Source organism: Dipodomys spectabilis, unplaced genomic scaffold (genome assembly GCF_019054845.1).
Source record: "Dipodomys spectabilis isolate Male_0828 unplaced genomic scaffold, ASM1905484v1 ptg000030l, whole genome shotgun sequence".
In the NCBI taxonomy this organism is placed as follows: domain Eukaryota; kingdom Metazoa; phylum Chordata; class Mammalia; order Rodentia; family Heteromyidae; genus Dipodomys; species Dipodomys spectabilis.
This window is the reverse complement of record NW_024870707.1, coordinates 1,026,816-1,040,285: the sequence shown is the minus strand read 5'-3', so window position 1 is coordinate 1,040,285 and position 13,470 is coordinate 1,026,816. Positions and strand designations below refer to the sequence as shown.

The following is a 13,470-nucleotide window of genomic DNA, read 5'->3' as shown; positions in this document are numbered from 1 at the left end:
GTGGTAGAGTGCTTACCTAGCTAGCATGCACAAAGCCCTGGGTTTGATTCCTCAGTACCACATAAACAGAAAAAGCCCAAAGTGGAACTGTGGCTCAAGTGGTAGAGCACTAGCCTTGAGCAAAAGCAGCTCTGGGTCAGTGCCCCAGGCCCTGAGTTCAAGCCCCATGACTGGCAAAAGAAAAACAAAAGGCTCTCTAGAAGCTTCCTGACCAGCCCAAGGCTACCTGTGTTCAGCGGTCAAGCCCCAAGGGCTTTTTGCACTATAAAAATCCCCCATGTTGGGGCTGGGAAGGTGGCTCAGTGGTAGAGCGCATGCCTTGCATGCCAGAGGCCCTGGGTTTGATTCCTCAGCACCACATAAGCAAAAAGAAAAAAGCCGGAAGTGGTGCTCTGGCTCAAGTGGTAGAGTGCTAGCCTTGAGCTGAAGATCTGAGGGACAGCGCCCAGGCCTAGAGTTCAGGCCCCATGACTGGACCCAAAAAAAAAAAAAACCCCCCATGTTTCCTTTTTCATGGAGCCTGCTGGTGACCCAGACATGCAGAGAGGCAGGAGGCAATTTGCAGAGGGAGTTGTAGAGAAAAAAACTTTTTATTGGAAATCTCTTAGATACATTTTAAAGTGTAGCTAAGTTGGAGTACATTGAAGGAGGGCCTCTGCCACCCCGAAGCTGATGACTGGTCCCAGTCCGTGCCCAGGGGGCTGCAGGAGTCAAGTCTAGAGCTCATTCTTTCCATTGTGTGGGGCTGAGGGGCCAGGGCCACCTTACTGGTTGCCTTGCTTCTCCCAGGATCAGTGAGGTCTCAGCCTTCCTGAGGCAAGTCTTGGAGAAAGGCTGCACCCTGCAAAGGCTTACACCAAAGGTATCAGACTGTCTTGGGCCAGTGGTAACAGGCCTTCCATGCAAGGTCTGAGACTGCAGCAGCTGAGATGAGGGCTTTAGTCACTTACTAGGCCCTTCCTCCTCAGCACTGGTCCAGGGACCAAATCTGGTTCAGCAGGCCACGGATGTGTCCTGGCCCAAAGACAGGAGGGCTAGTTGGTCACCAATGCTGGCAGCAGAGATATGCACAGGGCTCCCCTCTAGAGCGCACTCCGGACTTCAGAAGTCAGCCTTGTGTAGGTGGGAACAGCTTTACATGCAGTTCATGAACAAGCATTGAGAGGCACCTGCTCCACCAAGCCTCAGCTACTGCCAAGGAGTACCCAGGGCCCAGGAGGAACAGGGCAGGCTGGTTCTTCTTGCCCAGCTGCCAGTCAGGCTGGAGAGGGCAGATAGTGAGGCACTTGACTTACTCAAGTAATAATACCTGAAGGGTTAAGTCAATCACATGCCCAGCTTTGGTTTCTCAACAGGGAACCATATCCAGCTCATAAACCCAGGGCAGTATACTATGAACAAACCATGGGATTAAAGAGAGGTGGTGACCAGGCCCAAGTAGGAGGAAAAGCTCCATAGTCCAGCCCCCAAGGATCAGGAGCTCCAGAAGGACACACACAATGCCACTTAGGCATGGCATATATGCAACTCTGAGGAGTCATCACATTTAGCACCCCGAGACTTCCTGGCTGCCAGAATGGAGGCTGAGACTGAGGGCAATGACAGTGCTCACCAGGAGTCTGCGGGTGTGCAAGGGAATGCCTGCTGTCAGCTCAATGCAGTTTTAGGAGGGTTAGTTGGCCCTTGCCAGCCCTTTTATTGGATCTCACCTTCAATGCAATGGCAAGGAAGATCTCCAAGCAGCATCCCAGATCCTGAGGAACCTCCACAGGAGGCCTCTGTCCCAGGAAGAGGCCCGAGCCTTCCCCGAGTGAAATATCTAACCTCAAACATATTTTCTCTATAAAATATCTGATTTCTCTGAAGTAATAAATATTTACCATGTCCTCTAACCAAGGAGCAGCAATGTGTGTGGGGGGGTGGGGGGGTGATATTTGCTGTGGTTTTCAGTAATAGCATCTTACACAAAGTTTGGAGTTTTCCCATGGAGCTGAGGGCCTGAATACCTGTAACTACCAGGGCAGATCAGACTTCTGGTTAGGGACAGAACAACCTTGTAGAAGGGTGGTGGGCTTTGGAGTTTGTGTCATTTTGGGCAGACAGGCCTGTCATATTGCCAAGAGTACATGTGAGATGGAGAGAAAGGGAGGGGGAGAGAGAGAGGGAGATTGGCGGGGGGGGGGGGGGGGGGAACCCAAGAATTAAAGGAAATACCTAGAGAGCCTACAGGATCCTCCTCCCTTCTTCCTCCCCAACATGTTCTCCTTCTTTCTGCCTTGCTCCAGCCTCTGGGCCACTAGCTGGAATGTCAAATGGTTGATGGTAAGAGCAGGCAGGCAAGGGACCAGCCAGCTTCAGGGCAGACCTAGGCAGGAGGCTGGAGCAACAGGAACTAGGTGACATCCTTTGTGAAATAACTGATAATGACCGGTGAACGTGGGTGGGTGGGTGGTTCTGCTGAGGCCCATTAACCCAGGTCTAGCTGAAAGGCCTGGAGGCAAGCCCTTCTACCCGCAGTTACTAGGCTTCACTGCCACCATGGAGTCTCAGGATGGTCCAAGAGCAGAGGCTTCTGGGTCCCCATGGGGAACCATTCTGGAAGCAGCATGAGGGAAGGGAGTAACTGAGGAGTGAGGGTCTCTTAGCCCCCTGGGACCACAGGGATGCTGCTGGTACTCAGGACATTTTTTTACTGCAGGGTTTCTACAAAGGCATCAAACTCGCGGACGTTCTTCTCATGCACAGCCAGCCTCTCTGGTAGTGAATCCTGTACCAGAAGAAGAGAAGAAGGGCTTAGTCAGGCCTGGGAGAGGCACCAGTCAGTCCCTGAGAGCGAGGAAGAGAGTAAGACAAAAAGTGTTGTTGAGCAGTGCTAGCTGAGCAGAAGGCAGGATGGCAGGGTGGCCATCACGATGGGGGAGTGGACATGTCCTCAGGGATTTGTGGAGTCTGTAGGGCCACACACTCTATAAAGATTAAAACAGGCTAAGAACTGCAAAATTAAACACAAACGGTGGTTGGCACAGATCACCAACAGTAGGATGAAATTGCAAGATCAGAGCACCATGGCTCAAGTCAAGTTTAAGAAAGCTTTTTCATGCCCTTTCTGAGCATATATGCCCTGGAAGAAAAGGGACAAAGTAGCCATTGCAGCCCCTAGACTGATGTGGCAGGTCTGTGAGAGGCCTGGCACCAACACCTTCACACTGGCCAGCTGAGGCTGAGGGGTCAGTAGCAAAGAGAAGCAAAGAAAAATAGCTGTGACAAACTAGCCTGCTGTCATATCCAGCTATGGATAAAGATCTCACTGTACTGAAGTAGTCGGTCACCATTAGGACTAAGCAACAGAAAGCAATCTGTAGGGTTCAACCACCTCAGGGAGATCTGCTGATGGTGGAGTTATGCATAAGGGACTTGGGAGAAGGTGGAAACTCTCCAGCATTAGATCCTCAAGTAGGCCACAACCCTGACAGCAGTGGTGGGTCTGGTCACAGCTGCCAGGCAGACCTGGGAAGCAGCTAGCACTGGCTGTGATCACACAGAGAGTACTGGGACCTAGATTCTTTCAGTGCACAGGTCACATGAGATTGGTGATTGGTGGTCAGATTGCCAAGCTCAGAAAGGCAGGCCATCTGGGGTCAAAACTATTTTGCCTGGTTCTATGATCTTGGCAAGTTAATCACAGAGTTTTTTCTTCTGTTAATTGGAATAATAAAATCCATGTTTTTTTTGCTGCTGAAAGTCATATTAAAACCCAATAAAAATGCTTGTCAGGGGCTGGAAATTCAACTCAGTGACTGACAGCCTGGGCATGTGCCCAGCTCATGGTCAACTCCTAGCTCCATGAAAGAGGGGTGGGGAGAGAGAGAGAAGAAGGAAGGAAGGAAGGAAGGAAGGCAGGCAGGAAGGGAAGGAGGGAGAGAAGGAAGGAGGGAAGGAGGGAGGGAGGGAGGAAGCGGGGGAGAGAGAGAGGGAAGAAAAAAGGAAAGAAAGAGGACGAGACGAAGAAAGGCCTGGTGCTTAGACAGCCCTGGTAACTGTAAAGAATAATTAGTGGTAGTATTTCTGTTTCATTACTACAAAGGAGGGTTTTCTGTAATCAAATTAAGGGCAGCTCCTCTGAAGGCCTCTAATTTCTGTAATAGTGAGAGTCCCACCTCTGACAGGGGGACCTTGCAGACAAGACAACCCAATCTGTCATATGACTTGATCACTAGGTGAGGAGGATGTCGGGATAAACTCCATCAAGCAGTCATCCCCACAGTGCACTGATGTCCACAAGTGACTCTCCTGTGCCAGGTCAGACCAGGTTAGTGACTTGTGCAAGCCACTCTTTTGCTTGCTTCTCAGAGGCAGGAAGTAGGCAATACTCTAAGCAGACATGTGGTAATAAAATCCATCTTAGAATGCTTGGCCAGGTATGAGAACAGCTTGATGCAGGAGGGAGCTCTCCGAGGAAAGCAAGATCACTGGTCTTCAGGACCTACATGCTCCTGTGCCCTGCACCATGGTCTGCCTGGTAGAAGATGGGTATGGCCAGAGTGTGCAAGTAACAGTAACACAGAGAATATGTAGTGCAAAGGAAAACTGAGCTCAAGCAAATCTAAGAAAACAATCAGTGAGTACCACTGGTGTATCTCAAGATTTGTTCCTAAAGTAAAACAAGGACAATGAAGGCAGAGGGGTAGGGAGAACAGAAAGCAAGTTCTAGGTCTACAGTACAGGAGGAATGACCATTGGTGAGGAAGCGGAGCTGGGTGGGGAGTTGGAGGGGGGAAGTCCATACCAAGTCTTCAGCCATGGACTGGGCTCCAATATCTATGGAAAGGCTGCTCAGCTGAGGAGGGTTCTGAAATTCACGATAGAAAGTCCCCAAGTCCATTGGAAGAATGTCATCTTTAGAAAAAGCAGGTTTCTTCAAAACAAAACACATACACACACACAGATTTGAATTAGCTTGCCTTGGTTTACAAAGAAAAATCAGAGGAGATAAGCTATGAACAAAGAAAAGCTTCTTCCAGACTTATCTGAGGGAGAAGAATCTTTACACCTTGCTACAGATGTCTAATCCGGGTCCCTCCCTGGCTAAGTTCATGTCCTCTTCAATTCCTTCCCTGAATCAAGGGCTATCCACTAGGCATGAATAGGACTTTTAAGTGGATACCTCTTGACCCCAGTTAAGATTTTATTATGAATTTCACCCAAGGCATGGCATAATACCTTACTACTCATGGGCCTTTGTCTCCCCAGACATCCACCGCCCTATCCCATCTTTACTGATGATCCCTGGGAAAGATCTTGTTCAAGTGCAATAAATGCACGGGGGTTTGCTTGTCCTAGAACAGCACAGGTGAAGGGAGGGGAAGGCCACTTACGAAGTCAATCATCACAAAGTCATCATGCGCATTGCCACTGCTGCCTCCACTGGAGCCATTGGAGTGCAGGCTGCCATGGAGAGGAGATGCTGTCTCTGGGGACTCGGGAGGATTTACCTGGTTCAAAATAAGGCAGAGTCAGGGCTGAGTCTGTGAACTGGACCCACATCACTATGAGCCAACTGAGAGGTTTGTGTAAGAAACTTAGTGCTGGCTGTAGATGCAGAAGCCAAGGGGCCTAGCTTGCGGTCTGTGGAGGCCCAACCAGGATAGTGACTACTGCACCATCTACTGGAAACTGGCAGTCACAGGTGGGCTCACCATAGGATCGGCATCTTCCAGCTCCAAATTCTTGGGAGCAAACATGGCAAAAGGTATGTCCAAACTTGTCAGAGTCACCTGAAGAGACAGGAGAGAAGCATTCGTGCCGGCCCCTCCCCTGACTCATGCTTACAGGCTGTCAAAAGTCAGCAGAACAGCAGGTTCCAACACTTCAGCTGACCCCACAACCTCCTTGTCTCCCTGTCCCCCATATCACATAAGCCCACAGAAGAGAATCCTGAGAATTCAGCTGGGTAAGTTTGAGCCACACCAATGCTGTGTCACTGGGCCTACAGAAGAGGAACTTCTATTCCAAAGTAAGGCAGTTTGTGAACTAAATAGTGTCCAGCCTGTCTCCCTAGGGGTTGTTGAAAGTTCTTAGTCTTCTTCACATTAAAACTTTCACACTTAGACACACACACACTTGCAAGCATTTTCAGTAGTTCCTTAAGATGCTGCCCATAGAGCCTTACTCTAAGGACATTCTCACAGGTGGCAGTGGCAAAGTCACCTGATTGATGGGTTTGTTGACAAAGGCTCCCACTTTTCGGACAAAGATGGTTTCTAGGACATCATGTGGGGAGGCCCGTCCCTCGCTGCTGTTAGATACAGTTTCAGCATCCTCACTAGGGAAGAAAGGGACAGTGAGTGCTCAATTCTCAAGCCACAGCACAATGACTTGGTTTCTCCCCTACATCCACCCTCTTGTGGGACTGTGGCCTGAGCAGGCTTCAGGTCCCACCACCCATGTAGGACATAGCACCATGTGTTTGTGCTGCTGCCAGTGTCCCCTGCCTCATGAGCTGACAGGAGACTGTACTTGCTGGGAACAACTAAAACTTATGCACATGATGAAACTTCTCGTTAAAATTGTGTCAACTTACAAAAAGCTGAACTGAAACACTAGTAATGTACATCGCTTAGCAGGCACAGAGAAGTCAGACACGGGACAACAACTCTAATAAACTGCCAGTTTAGTATTACAGAACTAAGCCCCACATTTTAGATTTTCTTCTTGTTCTATACAGAAGATTGCATACATACATACATATATGTATATATATATATATATATATATATATATATATTTTTTTTTTTTTTTGGTCAGTTGTGGGGCTTTGAACTCTGGGCCTGGGGGCTGTCCTTCAGCTTTTCAGCTCAAGGCTAGCACTCTATTGAGCCACAGTACCACTTCCAGTTGTCTGAGTGGTTTACTGGAGATAAGAGTCTCACTGCCTTTTCTGCCAGGCTGGCTTTGAACCATGATCCTCAGATCTCAGCCTCCTGAGTAGCTAGGATTACAGGCATGAGGCACCAGTGCCTGGGTAGAAGACTGTATATTTTATAAGTACAACATTAAATTCAAGTCTACCACATGAAGTGTCCATTTAAAGTCAATAGTCCCACATTTGAGGCCTTAGCCAGACAGAGCTCTCTCCATCCTTGGTGAACTGCCTGGGTCCAGATTTCTACATTCTTGCTCATGTTTTCTCTCTCCACGCCCCTGCCCTGTGTCAATTATCCCTTCTGGACTGATGCTGAGTCCTGTATGTCACAGCGGCTCTGAGCAGCAGAAACTGGGCTGCCAGTGGTTGCCACCCAGCGGTAACAGAAGGCTCTAGCCTCTGGCCAAAAAAGCGGGCTCAAGGTGAACAGGACTACATAAGGTGATCTCCCGGAATCTAGGTAGCAAGGGGACCAGCACTAAGGAAAGGTTTCTAAGCTCTTAAAACCTTTAGCTCAGAACCCCTATCCAGGGTCCTTGGTCTCTAGCTACTTTTAGACATGACCCTGGAGGTGAGGCTCAAAATGGGAGTGTAAAATGACTAACATTTTCCTTTAAGTAAGGACAAAAATGGAAATTTGAAAAACCAAAAATGGAGTCTTCTTCCTAATGACATACAAACACAAAAGTCTCCCCAAGCAATTCTGCTCTTACCACTTCACTGTGGGAAACAAACAAACAAAAATTTCTACAATGAGAATTTTCATTTAGGATGTGTGTGTGTGTGTGGGGGGGGGGGTGGCACCCATTATCTCCAGTGCCTTCCAAGGGGAGAAGAGGCGCAGAGCAGGACAGCTTGCAGCACATTCCCAGGGAGGAACACAGCTATGCAGTCAGGCTGCACTAGGTGACCTTGGGCAAAATCAGTGAGCCCTCCTGAGGTTGTTATTCATTCATTTACTCATTCAGTCACTCATTCATTCATTCACAGTGCTGGAATGAAACCAGATCTCATGTGAACTAGGCAAGGACTCTACAATTCAGCTATACTACAGCCCTCTCATCTTGAAAAAGGAGGTAGCAGTGGTCATTTTTTTCTTTGGGTGTGTGTGTGGGGGGGGGTACTATGGTTTGAAGTCAGGGCCTTGAGCTTACTAGGCATGGACTATACCAGATTATACTGCTGACCCATGCCTCCAGTCCCAAAGAAGTGATTTTTGATAGTGAAAATGTGAGAATTTTTACTTGCAAATTATGAAGACCAAATCATGGTCTTCATCGCTTACATTTCATAGACTGTTATCACTCCAGTGATCTGAGAGAACAATGGTATAATTTCTTCCTTTGTCCTGGGGCTTGAACTTAGGGCCTGGGCACTGTCCCTGAGCTTCTTTTGCTCAAGGCAAACACTCTACCACTTGAGCCACAGCACCACTTCTTGCTTTTTCTGTTTTTTTTCTGTGATACTGAGAAATCGAACCCAGGGCTTCATGCATGCTAGGCAAGCACTCTACCACTAAGCTACATTCCCAGCCTATCCTCACTGGCTTTGACAGTGCAGAGCCACAATGGAGACTCACCTGCTGGAAGGGGTAACGGCACAGTGGATCCCATCCGAAGGTGTGTGAGTTGCCAATCTTTCCTGGTCAGCCTGGGCGCCATGAGTAGGCTGGGTGGGAGCAAGGGGTACCCCACCTTCCTTCCCCGGAACCATGAGCTTTGGGGGAAATGGAAAGATACAGTGAACCACTGCCACAGGGAAACCTCACGTCCTAGCTTGTTAGTGTCTGCTTTCGAGCTTTCCATCACAGTGCCACCACCTGGCGGGCAGACATCCTGGATCTTTCTGCTCTGGGATGTGGCTACTAGAAGACATGCATGGTAATGACTACAGAGGGAGAAGCAAAGAGGAAGAAAAACCCCAGGAAAATCATCTTTCCTTTTTGAAGATGGTTCCTTCCTCTCAGAGTCACTTCCATCATCCAAAGAGCCTTGTTTCCAAACAGTACACTACAGGTATCTGAAGAAGTCCCTTAACCGCTCCAGGGCAGGGAGGTAGCCCTGGAAAGCCCAAGGTCCTCCCCATCTTTAAGGTACCTGGTGAGGGTGTGGAGCATTTAAGCCAGCAGCAAACACTACCGGATAAGCCAGGTCAGCTGATCCAAGGCCCAGGACTGCAGGCTGATAGGAAAGGCGAGAGCTTGAAAGCTGAGCAAGAAAAAAACAGGGGGCAGAGGAAAGGCAGGAAAAAATAGGCAATCCTAGTGTGACAAATGATGGAGCTCTGCAGAAATGTAAGGAATGGGTCCAGGCCCACAGGTCTATAGCACAGGAGCCTGGTGAGACATATGACAAGGTAGGCCAGGCTTTTTAGACATCTCTTGGATAAGAAAACAAGAGGCTTGCTTGTACTGGGATAGGGATTCCCAGTCTGGAGCCTCCCAAAGGCCTCAAATGAGCTCCTTGCTTCCTTGTTCCCAGGGGCTCAGCTTCTGTTTTGAGCCCAGCAGATCCCCAGGGAAAGACCCGGGGCCAAACTTGGAGCCAAAGTCATCAGTTTTTCCAAAGTCATTCTATTTTCTCCTTTGTCCTTGAGGTCCCTTTGAAATAGAAGGCCATCTTCTCTAATCACACCCTCTATCACCCCTGGGTATGGAAGGGTTCCTATTTATATTGAAAAAAAAATAAGAACACCAGTCTTGTTTATTTGAAAATCTGATATAAATAACTCCATGTATTTTTCACATCAACGGAAGAAGGAGGGGCAAATGAATCCCCTATTTTGGGCCGCTGGCCTGTGGCTGTCCTGTTAAAATCAATTACAGAGCCTCAAAATAATCCCTCAGGGTACTTGGGGACATTTAAATAACTATCCATTTTGCTCTGTCTCCATTTTTTAAAGAGAAGGAAGCCATCTGATCATTCCCCTTTTACCCATTATGAACTCACATGATGGGCAAAGGCCAGTCCTGCCATGGGGACCCTCAGAGCGTCCGTCACCACAGGAGTAGGGGTCTGAAAATGTGCCTTTGTGACAGTAAACACACACTGTGCAAAGACACACACAGAGACAGGAGAAACAAGAGAAGAGAAAAGGGACTTGAGAAAGAAATGAAACACCAGCAGGGCGGCAGTGAGAGGCTAGAGAGACAGTGCTAACTTAGGAGTGTGGCAAGGGGAACAATGCATACTGGCTTCCCAAAGGGACAACTTTGGGAAGCTGGGTCCCTGGAAGTGACATTTATCCCAGCATGGGTCCTCCATCCTGCCCCCCAAACAAGCAGTTGAAAACTCAAGTTGACTCAAGTGGGTAGGATCTGGCAAAACAGAGACATCTGAATCATTCATTAGTCTGTCTTTTGTCAAAAACTGGGTGGGAGGAAGCCATTGAACAGCTTCTAGGAGGAAGGACCTGAGTGCAGGTGCAAGGTAAACCCAAGAGGAATGAAAATGCTGGGATTGTTACATTACACAGCAAGCCTTTTCAGGGGCCCACAATGTGCAGGTGGACACTTTCCTACATGGTGCCAGGAAAGATGAGAGGGTGTGCAGAGTATGTGCGCGTGGGCATGCAACTGTATTCCTAGAGTCTTACAATATGGGAGAACTTGCAAGTAAAAAATCCCTCCAAAAAAGTCAACATTTCAAAGCAACTTATGAACATGGTGATTATTGGAAGTATGGCTGCTTCAGCTTTAAATCTGACCAATTAGCTAATCAATGCTTAGAATCAGATGAAGACTGTAGGACATACTAGCAAGTTCAGGGTCACAACTATTTCATGCCTGTATCTGATTGACACAATGATCCTTATTTTGTGGGCAAATCAAACAACATTGTTAAACATGTATTTCCTGGATTCCAGCAAAGGCTGAGTAGAAGTTGTTAAATAACTATGTAACTCAGGCTGGGAAGGTGGTTCAGTGGTAGAGCGCTTGCCTTGCATGCCTGAGGCCCTGGGTTCAATTCCTCAGCACCACATAGGCAAAAAGAAAAAAGCCGGAAGTGGCACAGTGGCTCAAGTGGTAGAGCACTAGTCTTGAGCTGAAGAGCTGAGAGACAACGCCTAGGCCCAGAGTTCAGACCCCACGACCCGACCCAAAAAAAACAAAAACAAAATATAACTATGTAACTCGTAGGATTATACTAAGGAAGAAAGTTAATAGCAACAGGAAATGAGGCGTATTTTCTGTACCAAACTCTACCAGCCTTGATCAGAGCTACTCAATGCTTACTATTGAAGTGCATATATTGTTGATGAAATCTTGCCATGATCTAGTTCATGTTTTATTTTTTTGCTTTTTTTTTTGTTTTTTGTTTTTGTTTTTGCAGTCCTAGGGATCAAACTCAGTGTCTCAAACATGCTCTATTCACTAAGACACCCCAGCCCCTATATATGATTTGGTTTTGTTTTGGTGGTACTGGAGCTTGAACTCAGGGGTTTATTAGCAAGCACTCTACCTATAACTTCATTCCTTTTTGTTTTAGTTCTTTTTGTAATAGGATCTTCAAGTTTAAGTAAAGGTCAGCCTGGACCATGATTCTGGACCCATGTAAGGTCTCTCAAACTTTTCCTGGGCTGGTCTCAATCCACAATCCTTGAGACCTTGCCTCATGAGTAGCTATTATTACAGTGTGAGCCACTGCGGCTGAGCCATGATTTAGTTTTAAACCATAACGACACAACTGGCAATGGTTATAATGAGAAAGACTCTCTTTATATATACCAACAGACTTATGTAACCATCAGGTATAGAAGCTATTTAACATGCATTCTAACTTTGGGGCTAAGTTGTTATGGCCAAGCCTTACCATCCCTCATAGCTCCTGAACCACAATTGCATCTGTTTATGAACTTATCATTTACAAAATAAAACTGTTTAATGAACTCAAATTTGATATACATACATTCTGGTTGGCTAACCTCTCCCCCAAAAGCAAACAAACAAACAGACAAGATACTTTCCATTCATGCACTGGTAAGCAAATGAGCCTTAGGCCTCAGTGTACACCTGTAATCTCAGTTACTTGGGAGGCAGATACTGAGAGGAATGAAGTTCAGTGTCAGCCCAGACAAAAAGTTAGCAGAACCTAACTCAATCCGAATTAAGCCAAGTGTGATAGTATGTATCTGTAACCCCAGATTCTGTGGGGCATAAGCTGGTTCACAGTCTGAGGCCAACTAGGGCAAAGATGGGAGACTAATAGAAAAATAACTAACGCTAAAGAGGGCTGGAGTGTGGCTCCCATGGTAGAATACTTGCCTAGTAAGCACAAGATCCTGAATTGAAACTCCCCATTTTTTCACACATCTTTATTTTTATCAGTAAGCTGTGCTGCTGCTCATGTCCACATATATTCATGAGGGGAGAGGCTCAACCCTCCCCTCCCAAACCAAAGTATCTGGACCACCTGAGAATAAAAATCTCTTCTACTGTAGCTGTTTCTTGTGGGTGGCAAATTTAAGGCCAGCTTGTGCTACGCAATAAGACCCTGTCTCAAAAAATAGAATTGTGAGCGCCGGTGGCTCTTGCCTGTAATCCTAGCTACTCAGGAGGCTGAGATCTGAGGATCGTGGTTCAAAGCCAGCCTGGGTAGGAAAGTCCGTGAACCTCTTATCTCCAATAAACCACCAGAAAACTGGAAAGGGCATTGTAGCTCAAGTGATAGAGCGCTTGCCTTTAGCTGAAGAGCTGAGGGACAGTGCTCAGGCCCAGAGTTCAAGCCCCATGACCACCACCAACAACAAAAATAGAATTGTGTGTGTGTGTGTGTGTGTGCGTGCACACATGTGAGCACATGCACATACATGCTAACTGGGGATTGAACCAAGGCCCTCCCACAGGCAAGGCACATGCTCTACCATTGAACAACCTCCAGCCTTAGCACAAGCCTCCTTTTTAGGACAGATAAGAGTGATCCATGGATTTTGCAATCTTATTCACAGATATTTAGCTTGTTTTGGGAGATGTATTTTTTAAATTTTCATAACTAAAGTAATATAACAAATGAAAAGTTACGATGAGCTGATAAATTTGTTGTGTCCACTAAATAAGGCAGTCAAGGGAATAATCTGGACTGGGCAGGTGTGGAAGAAAAGAAAGCCTAAGGGAAGAGGCTAATGGGTATATTGGGCAGAGCCTGCCCAAGAAGGCAGAAGATAAAGGACTGGGGTGAAGGGTAAGCAAGGCTGTTCTGAGGACCCAGCTCAATCCCAGTCCATTACACATGCTTCCTCCTGGGAAGCTGAGGCCATCAGGAGCCTGTGTCTTACTGAAGTTGCCTGGGCTTACCACTAAAGGCTGACTCAAGTGGGAAATTTAATGACTGAAATGTTTGTGCCAATTATTGATTGACATTATTGCTTTCTTACTGGCATTTTATTTAGTATAAAAGAGCTCTTTTAGAAATAAAACTTACTAATTCAAAGGAGAATTGTATTAACAAGTGTGTGTGAGAGTAGGGTATTTCGCTGGTGTGAGAATGCACTTGGAATTCTGTGACTTGTTTTCTAGGGAAATGGAAGATGATACTGGGAAGGGAAGGCAA

At 47.1% G+C, this 13,470-nt stretch overlaps 1 protein-coding gene across 6 annotated transcripts in view; it reads right to left on the bottom strand.

Annotated features, from left to right (window-relative positions):
* Window positions 1-2,176: 2,176 nt before the first annotated feature.
* Window positions 2,177-13,470, bottom strand: part of Atg13 (autophagy related 13) — a 51,667-nt gene continuing 40,373 nt past the window's right edge. For 5 of the 6 annotated variants that reach the window (XM_042676487.1, XM_042676485.1, XM_042676486.1 and 2 more), the window contains 6 exons: window positions 8,502-8,638; window positions 6,208-6,322; window positions 5,697-5,774; window positions 5,376-5,492; window positions 4,787-4,915; window positions 2,177-2,767 (listed from right to left, as the gene is read on the bottom strand). In XM_042676487.1, the coding sequence (XP_042532421.1) occupies window positions 2,690-2,767; window positions 4,787-4,915; window positions 5,376-5,492; window positions 5,697-5,774; window positions 6,208-6,322; window positions 8,502-8,638 (654 nt within the window). In that variant the 3' untranslated portion in view covers window positions 2,177-2,689. Of the gene's footprint in view, window positions 2,768-4,786; window positions 4,916-5,375; window positions 5,493-5,696; window positions 5,775-6,207; window positions 6,323-8,501; window positions 8,639-9,018; window positions 9,130-13,470 lie in introns of all 6 variants that reach the window. The other variant, XM_042676490.1, reaches the window with a different exon arrangement.